The following is a 20419-nucleotide window of genomic DNA, read 5'->3' as shown; positions in this document are numbered from 1 at the left end:
TGTACTGATCTAAACAGAGAGGCAGTTTGAGAGGCTCTGTACTGATCTAAACACAGAGGCAGTTTGAGAGCCTCTGTACTGATCTAAACACAGAGGCAGTTTGAGAGGCTCTGTACTGATCTAAACACAGAGGCAGTTTGAGAGGCTCTGTACTGATCTAAACACAGAGGCAGTTTGAGAGCCTCTGTACTGATCTAAACACAGAGGCAGTTTGAGAGGCTCTGTACTGATCTAAACACAGAGGCAGTTTGAGAGCCTCTGTACTGATCTAAACACAGGGGCAGTTTGAGAGGCTCTAGTCTGCACTGATCTAAACAGGGGCAGTTTGAGAGGCTCTGCACTGATCTAAACACAGGAGGCGCTCTTATCATTCAGCAAAGGGAGGGCCCCACAAAAACAAGAATATAACTATTTACTTGTAAATTATACATTTATAAATTTACTCTTGAAGAACACCCCTCTTTTTTTTACAATAAATTATTTCAGTTTTGAATGCTGACCACCATAACTAATCTGTCAGGCTATACAACTTGACTTTAAGCTCACTCTCCATTAGTTTCTGAGAGAGAAGTCGAAAGAAATGAAAAAGCAAAGTACCCAAAATATATAGACAGAAAGGATGGATTAAAAAGTGCGAGAGGGGTAGAGCTGATTCAGGGGACCCCATGCTTGCCTTTGCCCAGGGCCCCCAAATAACTAAGTCCACCCCTGTCTAAAAACATCTCTTTCCACTCCAGCCTTCACACCAAAGCCAGCAGGGCGGGCAGAGAGCCAGCCTCCCAGGCAGCACCCTCTGTCTGTGGCCGGACTGCGTAGCTGGGTCGATATGCAAACATTCGTGTCCGGATCCCCAGTGAATAGCTGCCTTAAGGCCTCTCATACCGGACGGGCAATTTAGGTCCACAGCCTATACAGCATGTCAAATATACGATCTTTGGAGATTGCCAGTCTAAAAAAAGAGAGATGGATCACTATTCCTATAGGGAATTCCTAATTCCTATAGGGAGTTGCAGTGTGTCTATGGGACTCAATAGTGAGTTGATATTTTGTTTTTTTTAATCTCCTGTGGTATCACTATATGAGCTTATAGTGTATAGCCTAATGATCATAGTATTATTTATCTCCTAAGGTATGGTTTCACTATGCTAAAAGGCTACTAGGAGCTTATGTGTAGGATGTGGTATGGTATTCAGTGTGTGTGTGTGTGTGTGTGTGTGTGTGTGTGTGTGTGTGTGTGTGTGTGTGTGTGTGTGTGTGTGTGTGTGTAGTGATTGCAGCGAGTTTTCCTGTGATATTTGTATTGTAAGCTATATTTCCTTAAGAGTTACTAGTAAGATGGACTCCAGCATGATCTGAAGGCGGAGTGTGTAGGCCTACGCTTAAAAACAAGTCTTATAATAGATGTGTTTTTTTTTAATCACAGCAGGCCTGCGAGCATCATGCCAGGAAGACAGGCCCGTGTCCTGCCCTAACCAAACACACATCCTTTCCCATTTTTAGGCTACAAATAACAGAACTACAGGATTAAAATAGTCGATTAACAGGAGAGTAGTAGGCTAGTCTAATTTAACGTTAGGCCAGAATGGCTGCTCATCTTACTGTGTTTGTTTGCGCCGTTCAGGACCAAGATGCTGCAGGCTCCATGGCACCGAGCAGGCTGTCTGGATGGATCCTCGGGACGCAGGAAAATCGCCCAAACGACGAGAGAGAGCGACGTGTGTGTCTTTTCTCCCCACCCTGTGTAGGCCTGGTCTCGGCTGATTTCCTCGTTATGTCAGGCCCCCGAGTTGGGTAGAAAAACGCACCCGGGGCAGGTGCAAAAAAAACCAGCCGATCTCTCGCTTTTAGCACGGGCGCAGTCTGTGCGTCTCTCCGTCGAACGCCAAATCGTCGATGTTTACTCTGACAGGATGCTGGCAGACAGAGGGGAACCCCGTGCTAGCCTGTGTTTGCTGTGTTTGTAGGTTTAGCTGATGATGAAATGGCAGCAGATAGCAGCCAGCATCATATAGCCTGACTCATCCCGCATCAGTACCATTACCGTAATGGACAGTGGAAATGCGCACCAAAGCACTAGTCTAGTAGTAGTCTCGCTGGCCAGCCTCCCCTCCAGGCTAGGTCTATTATACAAACAGCAAAATACCTCTATAATAATTATTATTGTGAAGCAGTAGGATATAAAACACACAGTGAAATAAAATATGCTCACTAAATCCACGATTAAGTGGCCTAAAAGACACAATTTACGCTCCTACAGGAATGTTTGGGACATGATAGGACATTTATCTTTCAGTAGAACTAAACCCATGGACTGTACTAAACCCAATGAATGTTGTAATAAAATTACAGGAGACAGAGTATAAAATATGTATAATTTAGCCCCTATAACCCTATTTTGGGGGATGGGGGGGGGTCGTTTATTTAGAGACGTAATAGACGGTAGACCGTTTATCCTGCTGCGCAGTTAGAGCAACATGAGGGATGCTGCACACACTGCGCATAAACGCCCAGTGCGCAACCACGGAAATGTAAGACGCGCTGGTAGATGTAGTTTTTTCCCCCGTATCATGACGCGAGTGTGCGTGCGTGTGCGTGTGCGTGCGCGTGTGTGCGTGTGTGTGTGTGTGTGTGTGTGTCTGTGTGTGTCTGTGTGTGTCTGTTATGTGTGAGAGAGAGTGATTCATGCCAATAGAATTCAGTTGAAAAAGACAGACAATAGAAGGGTAGGCAAAAGACAGACAGAGACAGGCAGGCAGGCAGACAGAGAGACAGGCAGACAGACAGGCAGACAGACAGACAGACAGACAGACAGACAGACAGACAGACAGACAGACAGACAGACAGACAGACAGACAGACAGAGAGAGAGAGAGAGAGAGAGAGAGAGAGAGAGAGAGAGAGAGAGAGAGAGAGAGAGAGAGAGAGAGAGAGAGAGAGAGAGAGAGAGTAAGAGCCTGGTGACGCGAGGTTAAGAGAGAGAGAGAGAGAGCATGGGGGTGTGGTCTTCCAGCAGCAGCAACAGTTGACAGGCGTGTCTGTCACAGTCAGTTCAGTTTGGTTTGTTGTTCGGGGACATGGCAGCGGGACGGGAGGTGATGTGCACACAAACCGCAGGCTAAACAGATGACAGCTCTTTTCTTCTTTTTTACATGGCCACGACAGCAATTCAACAAGTTCTCCTTTTTTCTCTGCGACGCAAACTTTTGGACACGCGGGGAATTACCATATGGACATGAGACGGTAATTTGACAGAGTCAGTAGGCTAATATTCCTATAGCCTACTGCGCGCTTATAGACTGCCACTGTGGTATTTAGCTAATAGTGAGGTTATTATAGGCCTAACTTCATAGTAGTTTGATCTCGGATGCCTTAAGCATAGTGTGTCTGTGCTCGTGTCTGTGGTAGGCTACTCAACAGTGAATTTAGGCTATTATTAGCCTAATAGGCTACTGCTGCATGATATGTCGCGGTGACATTTGCATGGTAGTTTCCTTCTCAAATTGATTCGCCCTCATGACTTGTTGTTTGTCCTTAGGGCAGTGCATCTCGTTTGTTTATTTAAAAACAAAAGCAAAGGGGATTATCGCTCTCTGTCCCCCCCTGCAGACCACACAGAACTGCTGCCTGCGACTGGTCAAACCCTCCAGATTTTGCAACGAGAAGCTGAATGACTTTGTGTTCTTCACATGCGGAACCGATGGTGTAATTGGAGCCCCCGTAGCGGTCTGATTTGGCAACAACAACACACAGTCCCACACTCACACCCTCGCCATGATGCAGCAGGAGCGACTGCTCAAAGTGCTGGTGATCGGGGACCTGGGGGTCGGCAAGACGTCCATCATAAAGCGCTACGTGCACCAGATCTTCTCGCAGCATTACCGGGCCACCATCGGAGTGGACTTCGCCCTCAAAGTGCTCAACTGGGACCACAAGACGGTGCTGCGGCTGCAGCTGTGGGACATCGCCGGTGCGTAAAAACTCATTTTGTCTGCGTGTGACTGCTTATGGGGATGATGCTGGAGTGGTGAATAGCCTACGATAGTTTATTGACTAAAATGGGAACACTTTATTTGAATAGTCCCAAGGTCCCCTGTCATATTTTTGCTGCACTGATCTATAGAGATCTCTATAATAGAGTACTAGGCTATAGCCTATGTGACAATTCATGAACATATATCCTACCTATAGGCTACTGTGCGCAGGTGTGTGGAATGGGAAGAAACTGTTTGTTGAATCACAACTACAGTCAGCTGTTAAAACAATTATCTACAAACAAAAGCCAAACTATTTTTTATTTAATATCAACTAGCTACTAAGCTACTCTGTAGGTTATCCAAATAAAATGTTAGCGAGTGTCGAGAGTTTCAGATGTATAGAATATTAGTCTATAGTTTTACAGACAGTCTATACAGTGGTTCTCAATGTGGGGTCCGCTGGACCACCAGTGGTCCCTGGATTATTTCATTATATTTCCAACCGGTAGTCTAGAAGAATTATAGTGTTTTGGTCATAGTTTCTGTTATCTCTCTACAGATCATTGGATTCTGGATGAAATCATGGCTAATAATAAAATTAGCATTTTAAATGTTTTTTATAGTATTGATAAGATTAATCTTATCATCTTATCATTTGCATCCAAGAGACACAATCAATGGGGGGTCCTATGCTATGTAAATTAGGCATCTTTGATATGGAAAAGTTTGGGAATCACTGACAGTCTATTAGATGCAGCAGCAAACAGACTGACACTACATCCCACATTAAACAAACACCCATGTATTTTGCTCATAATCCCTTGCTATACCTGTATACTGTGAGTCTCCCTCATGGAACATCATTTGAGGTGCACCTTGGGAAACACTTCACCCTTCTCTCTCTCTCCCTCTCTCTCTCTCACACACACACACACACACACACACACACACACACACACACACACACACACACACACACACACACACACACACACACACACACACACACACACAGAGCAGTTTATCTTCTGTCTCCTCATGCTGAGCTATGGGTGTTGAGCCACATGCTGATAAGAGCCGCTCGTCATTTACATGAACAAGTCAGACTTTAGACCGGTGGCCAGTGATGGCGCTGCATGCACCGTCCGAGACACTTCATACAGGCTTTTAAACTGGCTCAATAGGTCTGTGTCATGCACACGCGCGCCGCGCGCACACCTGGTAACAGACAGTCAAAGTATTTCAACTTGAAAACAAGCATCAGCACCTGAGAGCGGAGGAGCTGTCGCTTACACTGTGGTTCTGACATGACCGGCGCCGACTTTAACGTGTTTAATGTTGATGAATGTTGATTTTATGTTGAATAAGCATAATCACTTTCTTATCGATTCCTACTGACTATTTGACCAAATAGAAAAAGAAACCCCTGACAGAGATGGCTTTGGCTTTTGAGGGCAAATATTGCAAACGGCACCACTTCAGATCTAATGTGTGTTCTTATTTGAACACAGGCGTATTTCTGGGCTGATGGAGAGCCTGCTCTCTCCACGGGCCCCTCTACCCCACAGTGCCCCAGTGCAACCACACTGTCTATACCCACGCCACGCCCCTGACTCACACACTCACTAAGTGCTCATTGTATCTCAGATGTGTGTGTGTGTGTGTGTGTATCTAAGTCCTTGTTTGCGTCCATCAGTTGCCCCCTATATGCAACAGTTCACGACACGTAAGGTCAAGTGATCGTTTTCAGTCAAAACGTCAAACTCTATCTGATGTGTTGCATTAGCAGAAAGTGTCAAGTCTCTCTCTCTCTCTGTCTCTCGCTCCGTCTCCCTCTCTCTCCCTCCCTCTCGCTCTCTCTCTCTGCTCTGATGTCAGAAGACAATGCTGAGACTGCTTGTGTGTTTGTGTGTGTGTGTGTGTGTGTGTGTGTGTGTGTGTGTGTGTGTGTGTGCAGAATGTGTATGTATCAGGTTAGAATATAAGCGGGTGTGCCTGAGTTTGTATCTTGCAATTATAGGATCATGTACACTACAGTGTTTGTGTATGTGTGTGTGCGTGTGCGTGTGTGTGTGTGTGTGTGTGTGTGTGTGTGTGTGTGCAATCTGTGCATGCGTGCGTGTGTGTGTGTGTGTGTGTGTGTGTGTGTGTGTGTGTGTGTGTGCACACGTGCGTGTGTGTGTGTGCATGTACTAGATGTTCTCTTGCTGATTCACTGGTATATTAGTATCATGTGAGGGAAGTTAGTTTCCAGGATAGAACCTTATTTATATATTCATTCACGCGCACGCTCAGACACACGCACACGCACGCACGCACACACACACACACGCACGCACACACACACAGTTGATTTTCATAGAAGCATATTCAGTCAGAATGTCAGTATCGTGTTTCCCCAACACTTGGTTGCAGTTTATGTCATATGTTTGTGAGAGGGAAGAATGGTACAGAGTCTGGGGCCTAGTTCAGGCTTGAGCCAACGTAATGGACTGTCGACTGGACAGAGCACTGTCAAGGTTTACACTTCCATTGTTTTATTTCTCCACAATTGTTCAAGCGGATTTTGATATCATTCACACAGCAAACAACTGGTGGGACGAGGAATTCATAGGAGGCTAGCCAGCTTCTGGGATTGGGAAGGGTTGATGCTAGAATGGATCAGCTGGAGGGACACGATGGGTGGTGATTGGTTGGACTTAGGCTCAGAGGCAGCTCAGAGGCGGGGTTATGTCCCTCCGACTGATCCATTCTAGCATCAACCATTGGTGTTGTAGAATGGAATTCATCAATACATTCTTAATCCGCAGGCAATACCGACACCTCACCTCTATGGAAATTCTTTTTGCAAAGATATATGTTTGGCTGAATACATTTTTGTAAGAATTGGGAAGGTCAGAGTGGGAGGGGGATCTGAGGCTCCACCCCTCCAAGAAGCAGTGTGGCAGTTGACGCAATCGGCCCTTTTCACATCAGCCATTTTGATGTCTGAAAGCAGGGCAAACACAGGGGGTAATCAATAACATTGATGATGGTTCCATTCCATTCATGTGTTCCAGTTCATTCATGTCACTGGTCACTCCTGTGTTTAACATGCTTTGACACTCAAAATGGCTGCTGTGAAAAGGGCCCATTCAGGGTGAAGGGATTTTTCCACAGTTTGAGTCACTGCAGAAGATAATTTCTAACTCGAGTCAGAATGAAAGTCAGCAGTATGAAAAACAACTTAAGACATTATTAAATTTGATGCATTTTGCAAAATCTCATTTGAGGGATTGAATTAGATTTGGGATGAGACATGTCTCTGTGTTGTTGTACTGTACGAGTGTGACGCAGCGTGTCGCTGAAAAAGAGGAAGTGTGCTTAGTCAACTTTCCCAGGATAATTAAGTGTTCAAACCTGAAATGTTGCTTTCGCTTTTGTTTTTCAATGTTGCAAAGGGTCTTTAGATAGCAAATCACTTCAATGACAATCTATCACGTGTTTTATTTTCATGCCAGCAATCATATATTTAGTATATTTATATATTTTATATATTTAGTAATGTCACATTCTTAAAATGTCCTGAATTTAAAGCCACAATGAAACAGCATTTTGAGAGCATGCTTGCTTCGTTAATGTGGGGTGTGTTCAATCTGTTAAACGGTGTGTTTTCCGTTTTCCGTCATGTTTCCTCGAAACGGGTTGCAATGGTGCGCAACAGGCTTTTGGGGTATGTTGTCTCTTGTTTAGTGGGTGTGTCAGAGGTGTTACCCGATCAGCAGTGACATGTATATATAAACCCCGCCGTTTAAAGAGACAGTGTACACACAGTGGAACCAACAGATAGGTGCGACGCTTGCGTCAGCAACAGGGTGTTCGAAGCACTGCCGTTTCGTTTTGCTACGTGTTGTCGCGGCTGAACTCAACCGTGATGTATTTGCTGTTGAAACAGGAGGCTGGGGGCGGGGCATAACGCAGGGATAGATCATTCAAATGTGTAAACCAGATAGGTAGATCAGTAGATCAGTTAGGGGGAGAAAAGCCATTTTAGTCGATGGGAGGGGGCGGAGTTGTTCAAGAAATCTGTGATGTTTTAGTGTCTAGAATTTATATTTGTGCCTGCTGGTACATGATGAAGTCACCAATAAACATATTCTATTTTCTAGGAAGGAAAAGTATAAAGTCATATTGATAAAAGGATTGCCTTTCCTTCTCAACTGTTTTCACCTTCTGGCAAACCACAAACACTGAGACTCTCTCCATCTTCAAGATGGCAAAACAACAAGTCTGTTTTGGTCTCTACTCTAAGTGAAGTTCAGGCATAAGGTGTCTAATAAAGTGAACCTTTAGCTATGTAATCAACTTGTCAGGTGAAACTTATGAGGAGTTCCTGCTTCGCGGCTCGCTCAGAAAGTGACCATAGTGTGACTGACCTTTTCAGATCCTTTCCAGAACATCGGAGTGGTTCAACTGTTGTTTACTCACTTCCCTTTTGTTCAAGCCACATTTTCGGTGCTACAAGTATCTTTCAGTCTCGACACGTGACGTGTGAGATTGTCTTTGCAAATCAACAACTAATAGCAGGAACAAACCCCCCCCCCCCCCAACATGAACATTCTGATGAATATTTAACTCTGTCGTGTTTTTATTTAAACTTTGGTTTCCTTGCTCCTATAGGTCAGGAGCGCTACGGCAACATGACGCGTGTGTACTACAGAGAGGCGGTGGGGGCGCTGGTCGTCTTTGACATGACCCGGCTCTCCACGTTTCAGGCCATCCTCAAGTGGAAAGGAGACCTGGACTCCAAGGTAAACTGGCAGAGAGGGAATGGAGGAGTGCAGAGGTTCTCAAATGTTTTTCAGCGAAGGAGGGAGCCCTTACAAGATAGAAAATATACCGGGGACACCCCCCCCCCTCCCCCTCATTCTGATGTGTGATTTTGGGCTAAGCTTAATTGTTTCCACGGTTAACGTGCTTGAGTTTTAAATTGATAGGTTTGTTAGATTAGAATGTAATCCATGAACCGTTTTAGATTGAAAGCATAACATGTTTTTTCGTTGAACTAGGAAACTTTTGCAAAAAAAAAGTTTTACTTTTGATTTTCCTGAAAACTTCAGGACCCCCTGGCAAAGTGCCAGGGACCCCTGGGGGTCCCCGGACCCCCATTTGAGAATCACCGGAGTAGTGTGCCTTCACTTGTTTGCTTTACAGGTCAGTGAGGGTCTTGATATTGGATATCTTAGTGAAGGTGGAGAGAGAGCGATAACGGCAGTGATAACTGTTGTTGCATGAGCCCAGGAATGCACACCAGCAGCTGTTTGTTAACACTGTTAACACATTCACTGCCAGCCATTTTTTTTTTACTGTAGGTAGCTTCTGCCAAGCCGTTTTTTGAGGATTCTGGCTCATTTTACAAGAGCCGAGGATAATTTTCTGCTTGGACTTTGTGAACACGAAGTTCACAAAAGTACTAATAGAATGTGTGCTTTCTCTGTCTAAAAGAGTTAGTTTGTAGAGTTAGTAGTTATGTAGATATTAGCCGTTGAGTACAGCATGGTTTCAGCGTGTGAGACAGGAAGCTGAGATAATCGCAGTTTTGTGAAATTCAATCAAACAGGCAGAACAGTCACTTTAACCATTTATTTTTGGCATCAGTGAGAGATCAGACATCTGAACAATATAGTTCTGAACACCCTCTCCTTTAAACTCCTCCCTCCGTGGGCGTGTCTGGTGGCGTTTGTCACAAGCCAGTTTCTCCTGCCTGTCTGAGCAGTGAGCAGCCTCCCTCTCTGGCGGCCCCTCGTCGGCGAGTGTGGCGAGTGTGGACTGTGGATGGGACTCAATCGTTTCTTGGATTTTCGGTTGAGAGCTTTGATGAAGCTTTGTGCGATTCTAGGCTTTATGCTGCCCACCCAGTCTATTTTTGGAACCCCCCACCGTTGTGCGCCGGTGTGCAGCAGCGTGAAAGCGTTTTCGCCTACAGTATGAGAATGAGGCTCGTTCGTTTCTGGGTTTTCGGAATGCGTGCGATTCTGGCCTTTCTGCGGGTGTTTCAAAGTGTGTTTCACCCATAATCTATTATGCAAATTTGCAATCCCCCACGCCAGCACCGCTCTCCGCTCTCTGTGTGCTGCTGCTGGCGCGGCCGCTCTCGGCGAGTCTGGTGACTGATGACTGTAAAATCGCCAAGCCATTTCCTTGAGAATGGCTTGCTCCCGCGGCTGTTTTTGGTTGGCTTTCTCTCTGTCGGGAGAGCACTGTCGCCACTTAGTTGGTCGGTAAAATAGATTATACACATTCAATACTTCCAATATTTTTATAGGAGACGTGGGGGACATTGATCCACGTAGCACCGTCAAATTTTTTTTTTTTTTTTTTTGACGAGTCAACTCGTCATTGGCAGTGAACGGTTGGATTGTGTTTGACGAGTCAACTCGTCATTGGCAGTGAACGTGTTAAAGTGAGTTAAGGTGGATACTTTTCTTCAGAGTGTGTGTGGGAGTACGCAGAGACTTCGCCAAGGTCTCCAGCTCTTTGAAAGCAGATAAAACATGGACCTGCTGGCTACCTTTGTGAACTGATTGAAAGACGGCTAGATGGAAGAAACACAGAAGAGTGATATATAATTAATTTTCATTGAAAATAATTCATTTCCAAAACATTATTGTTATTATATGGGGATAAAAATCAGATTTCCGAGCAAAGAATCAAAGAATGGATGAGCGAATCAGTGAGAGAATTGGTGTTTTCCTCAACTTGTCTACTTCCTGGTTGCGGTAGGTCGCCCTGGGCAACGGGAGGCCGGTTCCTGCCGTTCTATTGGCTAACAAGTGTGACCAGCAGAGCCAGGGTTTGTGCTCCAAAGTGCCCAAACTGGAGAGCTTCTCTAGAGATCACGGCTTCGTCGGCTGGTACGAGACCTCCGCCAAGGTAAGATGCTGTTGTGTGTGTGTGTGTGTGCGTGTGCGTGTGCATGCGTGTGTGTCCCTTGTTCTCACCAGCCCCTCAAACCAGGCTGTCCTCACAAGGAAAATGACAACATTGGTCGATTTAAAAAAAAATGTGTGTTAAAATGCGGTCGCGTAATGGCCCAATTATGCTCCATTTTCACATGAAAATAAATAAGTTCATTTTAACCGTCACTGCCCACATACTTCCATGAGTCTTTCACGTTGGTATCATGTTAAGCAAGCCCACCACTAGTGGGCAGTATAGAGTCAAATGTGTGACTGTGTGTGTGGTACCGCTCTGTTTCATCCGTATCCGTAAGCTTTCAGAAAACTTGCAGAATTACGCACAAAATGAACGCAGACTCACAGAGTACAGACAGAAAGCTCCGCCCATATGCATATCCGTATGTAACGTTGAGCATAATTTTGCCTTGAGTGCATCTGTGCAGTGCGTGCATACGTCAGAGTAGAGTCGGACTCGGGAGCTGTAACCAGGAAATAGCGGCGACCTCTGGTGGCCTTCAATGTAATGACAGTCTTGATATTGAAATGGCTTGTGTGTGCGTGTGCACATCTGTACTGCTCACTCACAGAGAATGAAAATATGATCTGCTTCTTTATCAAATAAAATCACAAAAACATTGAAGAGCGTCCCATCACCACTAATTGAAACAGCGTAGCTTTGCCCTATTTGCCCAAATATATGATATTATTTCTATTATTATAAAAAAATATATATATCTTTTTTTTTTATTGCAAATCAAGGTACAGTTGTGCATTGGTAAACAGTAAAGCAATCATATTTTCATTCTTCTACAAGAACAACAACGATAACGTAGAAATCTCCCGAGCGAGTTGGTCCTATATATAATTAGATATTATTTATATATAGATAGATCTGATCACTGGCGGGAAATTGTCTTTGTGGCACAGTCAGGAAGCGTCGAATCGGAACAGAAAACTAGCCCCTAATCCTGCGAGAGAAAGATGGCCAAAACTCAAGCTTTCCCCCCGCTGCTATTTGGGCCAGCCAGCGCGTGCCAAGCGGCCCATTTCAGCTTTAATTAGTAGGAGCAAGGCTCAATAGACTTCTGCCCCCTTTAGAGTTGTCGACAAGGGTCTTATTGTTGTAGATGTGTTGCATTAGGTTAACTGGATCTATCTATTTATCGACTTATTCAATTTGTTTTATTTCTCAGACTAAAGTACACCCTCTCATTCTGTGTTCCTTTGAATCTAAGGCCTGGTACAAAGTGAACACAAGGCAGGCCTTCTTCAACACGTTTGTGCATTACAGCTATACTTACATTGTACATTGTTACGATCGATGGGCTTTGTTGTAACACGCTTATCCACAAGGGGGACGCCAGAAACCCTCTGCATGTATTTACAGTAAGCGCAGATCCTGTACAGACCAGACCACGGTGCATGTGTTCAATTCTATTCTATTCTATTATTAAGTAATCTAATTCCCCTAACGTTACTCAAATACCACACGGTAATAACACTGTTAAAGTTCGTAGGGCAGCAGATGGTACAGTCGACAAATCCTGTTACTACACAGGCGGGTTTGGAGCAGATTGTGGATTGAGTTCAGTGCTGCTGGTCGGCTGTCCGTACATCTCCACATGACGTGATGTTGTTCCAGTGGATCGATTTAGATCCATTTCTAATACACTGACTGACCAACTTGATTTTGTGCCTCTGCACGGGAAACACTGCATCTCGCAGTCAAAGACGCCCTCTGGAGGCCATCTGACGAAGCGCTAGTCTGGTAAATGTAGCCTGATCATGTGGCCTCACATTCTGTTTGGCTCCACGGATCAGTGTGGACTTCCAGCCCTTCCAGCCGCCCACATCAACTTCCTGAAATTACAATGTAACCAGGCCAATCAGGGACTGCGTCATAGTCAATCAGGGCCAATCAGGGACTGCGTCATATGGCCCAATTCCACCGCAGCTAGTAGCGCGGTCCCGCTCCGCTCGACTCGATTTTGGTCTCATTCCACCACTAAAAACTATCCCAGCCCGGTTTGTATTGGGGTCGAGTCGTGCTACTTTTAGTACCTGCCTCGTCGTGGTTCTATTCTGTGAACCCGGGTTCATACGGTGACGTGAAAACATTGTTGACGACTGATTGGTCAGGCAGAATCGTGTTTACTCTGTCTACTGACTGTCAATGCAATGCTGGCGGCTGCATACCAGTTTAGTGGTCTTACCTTCTCTTCTGTTATGTATATTTCCATCAGTCTTTTGTGTTGCTGCCTTCGCCTCTGGTGAAATAAAATCGGGGGAGCTCAGGGAGCTCTGTAGCTGAGTGCAGGCTGCAGCGCTCCGCTAGGCCGCAGCGGGTGTTTGGTGAAGCCGCGGTCTTGCCTGGTGAGAGGCCGCGGGGTAGAGGCTTCACTCTGTTGCGCCTCTCCCGTCCCCGCACAGCGCAGCGCATGCCTGTGAGTTTGACTAACTACAAAGTGATATCCATTCTCTTGGCCGATTGTCACATTTGCCCATGTACACTGTAGGTCATTTAGAGGCACCACTATTTCATAAACAGTTTAAAAGTTCTGTGGATGGATTTAATTGTAACGTTATGTTATAGCCTACTTCGGCTATAAGCAAAGGACAGATATGCGGTCGCTATGATGACCAGCTGTGGGCGGGGGTGGGTGGGGGCAGATGATCCGCGGTGGAAGCAAAACGTCCATCGGGCTGATACGATTAGAGCCGAGTGGTGACGAGCTGTGCAGGGCAGTAAAATGTGGTGGAAATGAGCCAATAGTCAATCAGGGCCAATCAGGGACTGCATGGTAGTCAATCACGGCTCAAAGCAACGAGCAGTAACCTTTACGTTAATAGAGTAAACACAGCCATAAGTGCAGTTATTGCAGAAATAGACTTAATGACAACAATTAATAACAAGATCAAGAGTATGCACCAGCGCAGTTTCTCGACGGGAAAGACGTTTTTGTCGTTGTTACGCCGATTGGCTGAAGGAGTTGTCCGTCAACGCAAGTAGGCCGACTCCCGCCCACTGAAGTCAATGTGGGCAGCTGGAAGTCCAGACTGATATGTGGAGCAAAACAGAATGTGACGTCACATGATCGGCGTGGTTTTAACCAGGCTAAAGGCCTATGTCCACCAGCTGCGGTACGGCTCAGTGCAGCTGCCTGAACAGACCCATGTCTGTCACACACGCATGTCTGATCTTGTCGGATCTGACAAAAATAGAACAGGTGCGTATTTCTTCTGTACCGCATGCATCGCCCATCTATTAACATGTATTAACATGTATTCTACAACAGCATGAGTGAATACTGGATTCTGATTGGCTAGCAACAGTGGTAAATATGCCAACAATCTACAGTTCGGCTCCAACCGCAGTATCACTCCGCTCCCTGATGCTGACTCCGGTCCCTGTGCTGACTCCGCCCACTGTTAGCCTGTCAGTCTGCAAATCTTCAACAAGGAAATGGCCGATCTCTAAACAAGGAAATGTCCGATTTCGTAGTAACGTTTGATTTACTGGGTGGATTGAGTTTTGAGCAGTGGTTAGATGAAGATGGAGGGTGAAGTGAACAAAGAACGACATGGTGAAATTGGGGAGAGAGAACTGGCTGAGCTTGAGTTGTCACGAGTTCGGACTAGCGGGAGGTCGGACTAGCGCCCGGACCCCGAACCGGGGACTGTCAAACAAACAAACGCCCTCTGCCGTCACCAGATATCAACACACCACCACCAAAACGGGCTGCTTTAGATAACTGTTTAAATAACTCTACTTTTACAGGCAATGTATCAATAACTGTGAATCCCGTTAAGGAATAGGTTAGTTGTTTTTTGGCTCAAAGGCAACTAAATGTTTAGTGCAATCATTGATCTTGTGTATGGAACTATATTCTGTGGCGGAAGGATAAATGTATTCTGAAACCAACCAGTAATGATTATAAATAAATGAATTGGATGTTACAATTGTGTATTTTTTATATTATTTGGTAGCTGTTGTAGAAAACAAATTTACCACTCGAGGTCGGGGTTTGTGGGCACATTTACCACTGGTACAGGGTTTATAGCACTCGGCTTCGCCTCGTGCCACAACCCTGTCTCTCTGTCTGTCTGTCTGTCTGTGTCTCAAGTGCCCCATTTTGCACTCACCACTGTGACCTGTATGAACTCGTGGACTGGCCCTCCCTTCACACCAGGCGGCTTCAACACTGGCTTCAACTAGTGTACAAGTCCGTTCTCTGCATGTGTCCACAGTACCTCTCATCCCTCCTGCATATTTCCAACAGCAATTAACCGTCTAAGATCCAGCAACTTCATCATGCTCACCATCCCAAAAGCCCGTACTGTCATTGGCCGTAAACTCCTTCCGCTTTGCCGCAGCAAATGACTGGAACACACTTCAAAACCCACTCAAACTCACAGCTCTCATATTCAAATTCAAACACACCCTGAAACAGCTCGTGGTCGACCGCTGCACCTGCCGTTAGGCCTCTCCCTCCCTCTCTCCCCCTACAGTCCCATCATTCATTCCCAGCAACCCCCCTCCTTCTGCATCTTTGTTGATTGAATGTTGTTGTTTGCTTCCTGATTTTACTTCTGTCTTGTCGTTATTTACTGTATGTATTTTATATGTGTTGCCTTGTGCTGACCTGACGTATTGTTTTTTACCCTTGCTGCGGCCCCTTGGCCAGGTCACCATTGTAAATGAGAATTTGTTCTCAACGGTTCAAATAAATAAATAAATAGAAGTCTGTCTGTCTGTCTGTCTGTCTGTCTGTCTGACTGAATTTGTCTAATCTCAAGCTGTATGGGAGAAATGGCTGCAGAAGAGGAACGTCTGCTTTTATACTTTCTCAATAGGGCTGACAGAATGATTGGAAGCGTTGAAGCTTTGTAGCCATTGTATAAATCCATGTCTAAATCAGTATTCAAATACTTTGTTTTTGTTTTGTTTTGACATTTATTTTTAAATAGTAACCCAACCTTATTCATTCTGCATCAACATAAATTATTACTACTTATCACAAGGACATCTGACATCAGTGCCACAGTGTGACCATGCTGAGCAAATCTGTTTTTATGGGTTTTACAGCTATGGCTGTAATTCATTTGACTAGGAATCTCACGCTCGATTCCTAGGGTGAAGACTAGGATCAGATCCCACTGAGCTACTTACAGACTGGGATCAGATCCCACTGAGCTGCTTACAGACTGGGATCAGATCCCACTGAGCTGCTTACAGACTGGGATCAGATCAGAGCGCTAGCTTACTACTTACAAGTTGGACACTGTGACGGTTGTTGGTATGTGTTCACTGCAGAAACGGCTGCTTCATCATTGGCAGTTGTTCATTTAGCAGTTGTTGGATATCATCAACTCTTCCTCCAATGCGTGACACTGCAAAATGCGCTCGTGTTGCATCACAAAATTCAGAACTGCAGTTTGCTACAAGAACGCGAGGAATGCTCTTAGTGATGGACTTTGTTGCGTTGTTTGTGTCTCACTCTTTCTCCCTCTCCCTCCCACTCTCTCTTCTTCTCCCTCTCCCTCCCTCTCTTTCTCCCCCTCTCTCCCTCCCTCCCTCTCTTTCTCCCCCTCTCTCTTCTCCCTCTCCCTCTCTCTCTCTCTGCAGGACAACACCAACATCGACGCGGCCATCACGTGCCTGGTGCAGAACATCATGGCGGTGGAGGAGGAGCGAGCGGCGAGGAGCGAGGTGGCAGACTCGGGCATCCTGGTGCTGCCGCAATTGGACTACAACGTGAAGGAGAAGAGACTGAGCGGCTGCTCGGGGTGCCCCGCCCTCAAGCCCAGAGACAGAGACCACGACTAGAGGAGGGGGCGGGGCCAAGCCCAGAGAGAGAACACAACTACAGGAGGGGGCGGGGTCAAGCCCAGAGACAGAGACCACGACTAGAGGAGTGGGCGGGGTCAAGCCCAGAGACAGAGACCATGACTAGAGGAGAGGACTAGAGGAGTGGGCGGGGTCAAGCCCAGAGACAGAGACCACGACTAGAGGGGAGGACTAGAGGAGTGGGCGGGGTCAAGTCCAGAGACAGAGACCACAACTAGAGGAGGGGCAGGGCAAAGCCCAGAGAGAGACCACGACTAGAGGAGGGGGCAGGGCCAAGCCCAGAGACAGACCATGATTAGAGGAGGGGGCGGGGCCAAGCCCAGCGACAGAGACCGTGACTAGATGAGGGGGCGGGGCCAAGCCCAGAGACCACGACTAGAGGAGGGGACTAGATGAGTGGGTGGGGTCAAGCCCAGAGACAGAGACCACAACTAGAGGAGAGGACTAGAGGAGTGGGTGGGGTCAAGCCCAGAGACAGAGACCGCGACTAGAGGAGGGGGCAGGGCCAAGCCCAGAGACAGAGACCACGACTAGAGGAGGGGGCGGGGCCAAAATGAGACACTGGGTGGGAGGAGAGAGGATTAAAGTGGCCTGGTAAAGCCATCCTGATCACATGAACTCACATTCTCTTCATTCTGGCCTCCAGCCCGCCCCCAGCAATTTCCAGAAATTAGAATGTAACCGGGCCAATCAGGTACCGGCCTCGTAATTGACAATGTAACCGGCCAATCAGGGACCCCGTTAGCAAAACAGTAATGGCGTCTCCCGAAGCAAGCAGGGAATGTTACCTTTAGTAGAGCCGTAAGTGCAGTTATTGCAGGAATAGACTCAAAAACAAGAGTATTATAAATAAAGGATAACTTATTATATGCACCAGTGCAGTTTCTTTGCGGAAAAGACGTTTTCACAGTTCTTCCAAGTGGATTTGGATTGGATTTGGTGATGCTGATTGGCTGAAGGAGTTGTCTGTCAAGGCAAGTACTCCCGCCCACTGAAATCGCTGTGGACGACTTGGAGAACAGACTGATAGGTAGAGCTCACGTTATCAGGATGGTTTTTACCAGACTAGGATTAAAGAGAATGAAGAAGATTTCTTTGTTGAATAATTTATACATAGTAAGATACATTTTAATCGTTTCCTTCCCTCCACACACACACACACACACACACCCACACACACACATGCATGTGCACACACACACACACACACACACACACACACACACACACACACACACACACGCATGTGCACACACACACACACACACACACACACACACACACACACCTCAAATGCATTTCTTCAGAGGAAACATGCACCAGTTTTGAGGTTAATGCCTTGCTCAATGGCAATTTAGCAAATGTGGTTGTTAAGCGATTTTTAATAAGAGACTGATTTGGGGAAAAACACAACTGTCACGTGTTCCTTTTGATATTGCCATGATTTTAAGCATTTAAAGGATGGAATGATAGGTAAACGGCAACCTTCAACTCTTCAGTTCTCATCATCTGTATGATTACTGTATTGTTACAGTAGAAATGGGATATCTATTTGGAAAAAGTCATGCTTTTTTTTTAAGGATGGAATTGTCTGTGTTTGAACTTTGAAATAACCATACATTTCAGGAAACGTTTTAGATACATCGCATGTTGGAATAAAACCATTCAATTTGTAAACAATAGATTAATAAAGTGATTCTCAACCCTCATTTAGTCCACATTTGAGACCCAAATCTGATCATATTTTTTTACTGTTTGATATTATTTTGTCCAGAATTGTTATACATATGTTGTTGTTGTTGTTGTTGTTGTAGGGAGAGCGATAACAGAGAAGCTATGATCGAGATAGTCATTCTTCTACATTCCCTAATTGTGTTAACTTTAATGGTGAAGTTGAGCAATTCATCCTTTTGCTGGGGACCCCCTGGAACCCCGTGAAGGACCCCTGGTGGTCCCTGGACCCCATGTTGAGAACCACTGGATTAAGAAACTTCAATTGCAGAACCTGCATATGGCCTGTATTCCACTTCCTCACTTCTAATCTCACATCATATGTCTCTTATCAAGTCTCCATGAACCATGTTGAAGCTGCTTTTTGCTTTTCATGCTTTTACACAACGGAAAACAGAACTTATTCCTCTTTGACAAAAACAAAAACAATTTTCTACTTAAAATGGGACCCCCAACCCCCCCCCCCCCCCCGCAAGTGTATGAATGTGGAAAGTATTTTGTGTGGAAATGAAGTGCTAATTAGCTAATAAGCAGCAATGTAAATAATAATAAACAAACCATATACATGTATTTTGTTATTGATATTTGATAAATGAAAGGAGGGTTATCTGTGTTTCTTGAGTATAAGAGAGCTGTATTTTAACTGTAACGAGATGCGTTGGCTCGTTTCACACTCATGTTTTCTTCACAGGGCCAAAGTGTTGAGTTTGTCAGAATAGAACCGCAGCTCAGCCAGGCGTCACCACACCAAACTCACTAAGGACTCCCAAGTGTGTGTGTGTGTAAGTAAAAGTGACTGACTTGTTTTCTCAACAAACTGCAATTTTGTATTTTTGACCTAGATTCTGATTGTTTGTAGCTGTGTGTTAGTGTATCTGTTATTTGTGTAATCTTTCCCTAAAGTTATAGCAGTGGTTCTCAAACTCGTTCACATCAAGGACCCCTAAACTGATACAAATTAGACCACAGACGAGATGTCTGATGAGATGTTTGATGAGATGTCTAAGGTTCTCCCATCTGATAAGATTGTAGCTTTTGTGATGACCCTCCCACTGTCCTGCTGGCCGTGTCCTGCAGGAGCCTAGTGTTGGTGTCGTTAGGCTGATTGGGTGCACCTGGGCCCGGTGCACTCTTTAGGTCTAAGAAGACCATTCAGTCTCCCTCCTCGCCAATGCACCTTTTTTTCTGTTGGTTTGTTTAATGTATTTTGTGTGTTTGATGAGATGTCTAAGGTTCTCCCATCTGATAAGATTGTAGCTTTTGTGGCAACCCTCCCACTGTCCTGCAGGAGCCTAGTGTTACTGTCGTTAGGCTGATTGGGTGCACCTGGGCCCGGTGCACTCTTTAGGTCTAAGAAGACCATTCAGTCTCTCCCTCCTCGCCAATGCACCTTTTTTTCTGTTGGTTTGTTTAATGTATTTTGTGTTGTCTAGTTATTTTCCATTAGTTTTAGTTAAGAAATGATTGTTTTAACTTTTACTTTGGTGTATGACTCCGCTCCTTTGTTACTTCCTTGAGCTGGGTTGTAACATACAGTATGAGTGGAGGGGAGTCAATTTTTCGATCTTCGTTCCTACTCTCACCTACAGTATGAAGGATGGGTCATGACCAAAAAGAACAAGATAGACACACAGCCCTCCAATTATAGTAGTAGGATTGGCTATGCTGATGGCATTTAATCTCTGGTCCTGGATTTGTTTGAAAAAGTCACTGAAGAACTAAATTTAGGAAATGAAAATACATAAACTGATAGTCCTTCAAGTCAGTTTTGGTGGAGCACAAAGTCCTTCATCGCTTGTGTTAGTGTGAGGGAGTCGGGTTGGTTCAGGCGATGCGTGCCCAGCGTTTGACGGATCCAGATCCGACACATGCGCCAGACTGCGAGGACATCTGTTGGCCTCCAGAAAGACCTTGAGAGCCTCGAGATCT

The 20419-nt window shown here is 45.5% G+C and overlaps 1 protein-coding gene across 1 annotated transcript; it reads left to right on the top strand.

Moving 5' to 3' along the window:
- The first annotated feature begins 3072 nt into the window (after positions 1-3072).
- LOC310780298 (ras-related protein Rab-38) lies at positions 3073-17002 on the top strand. Its single transcript, XM_083640871.1, has 5 exons — positions 3073-3239; positions 3606-3966; positions 8633-8763; positions 10736-10885; positions 16538-17002. The coding sequence occupies exons 2-5, from the start codon at positions 3771-3773 to the stop codon at positions 16736-16738; spliced, it is 678 nt and encodes a 225-aa protein (XP_083496997.1). The 5' UTR covers positions 3073-3239; positions 3606-3770; the 3' UTR covers positions 16739-17002.
- The last annotated feature ends 3417 nt before the right edge of the window (positions 17003-20419 follow it).

Source organism: Poromitra crassiceps, assembly GCF_964638095.1.
Source record: "Poromitra crassiceps genome assembly, chromosome: 7".
In the NCBI taxonomy this organism is placed as follows: Eukaryota; Metazoa; Chordata; class Actinopteri; order Beryciformes; family Melamphaidae; genus Poromitra; species Poromitra crassiceps.
Note: the sequence above shows the minus strand (reverse complement) of the source record. Positions and strands in the feature narration are given on the sequence as shown.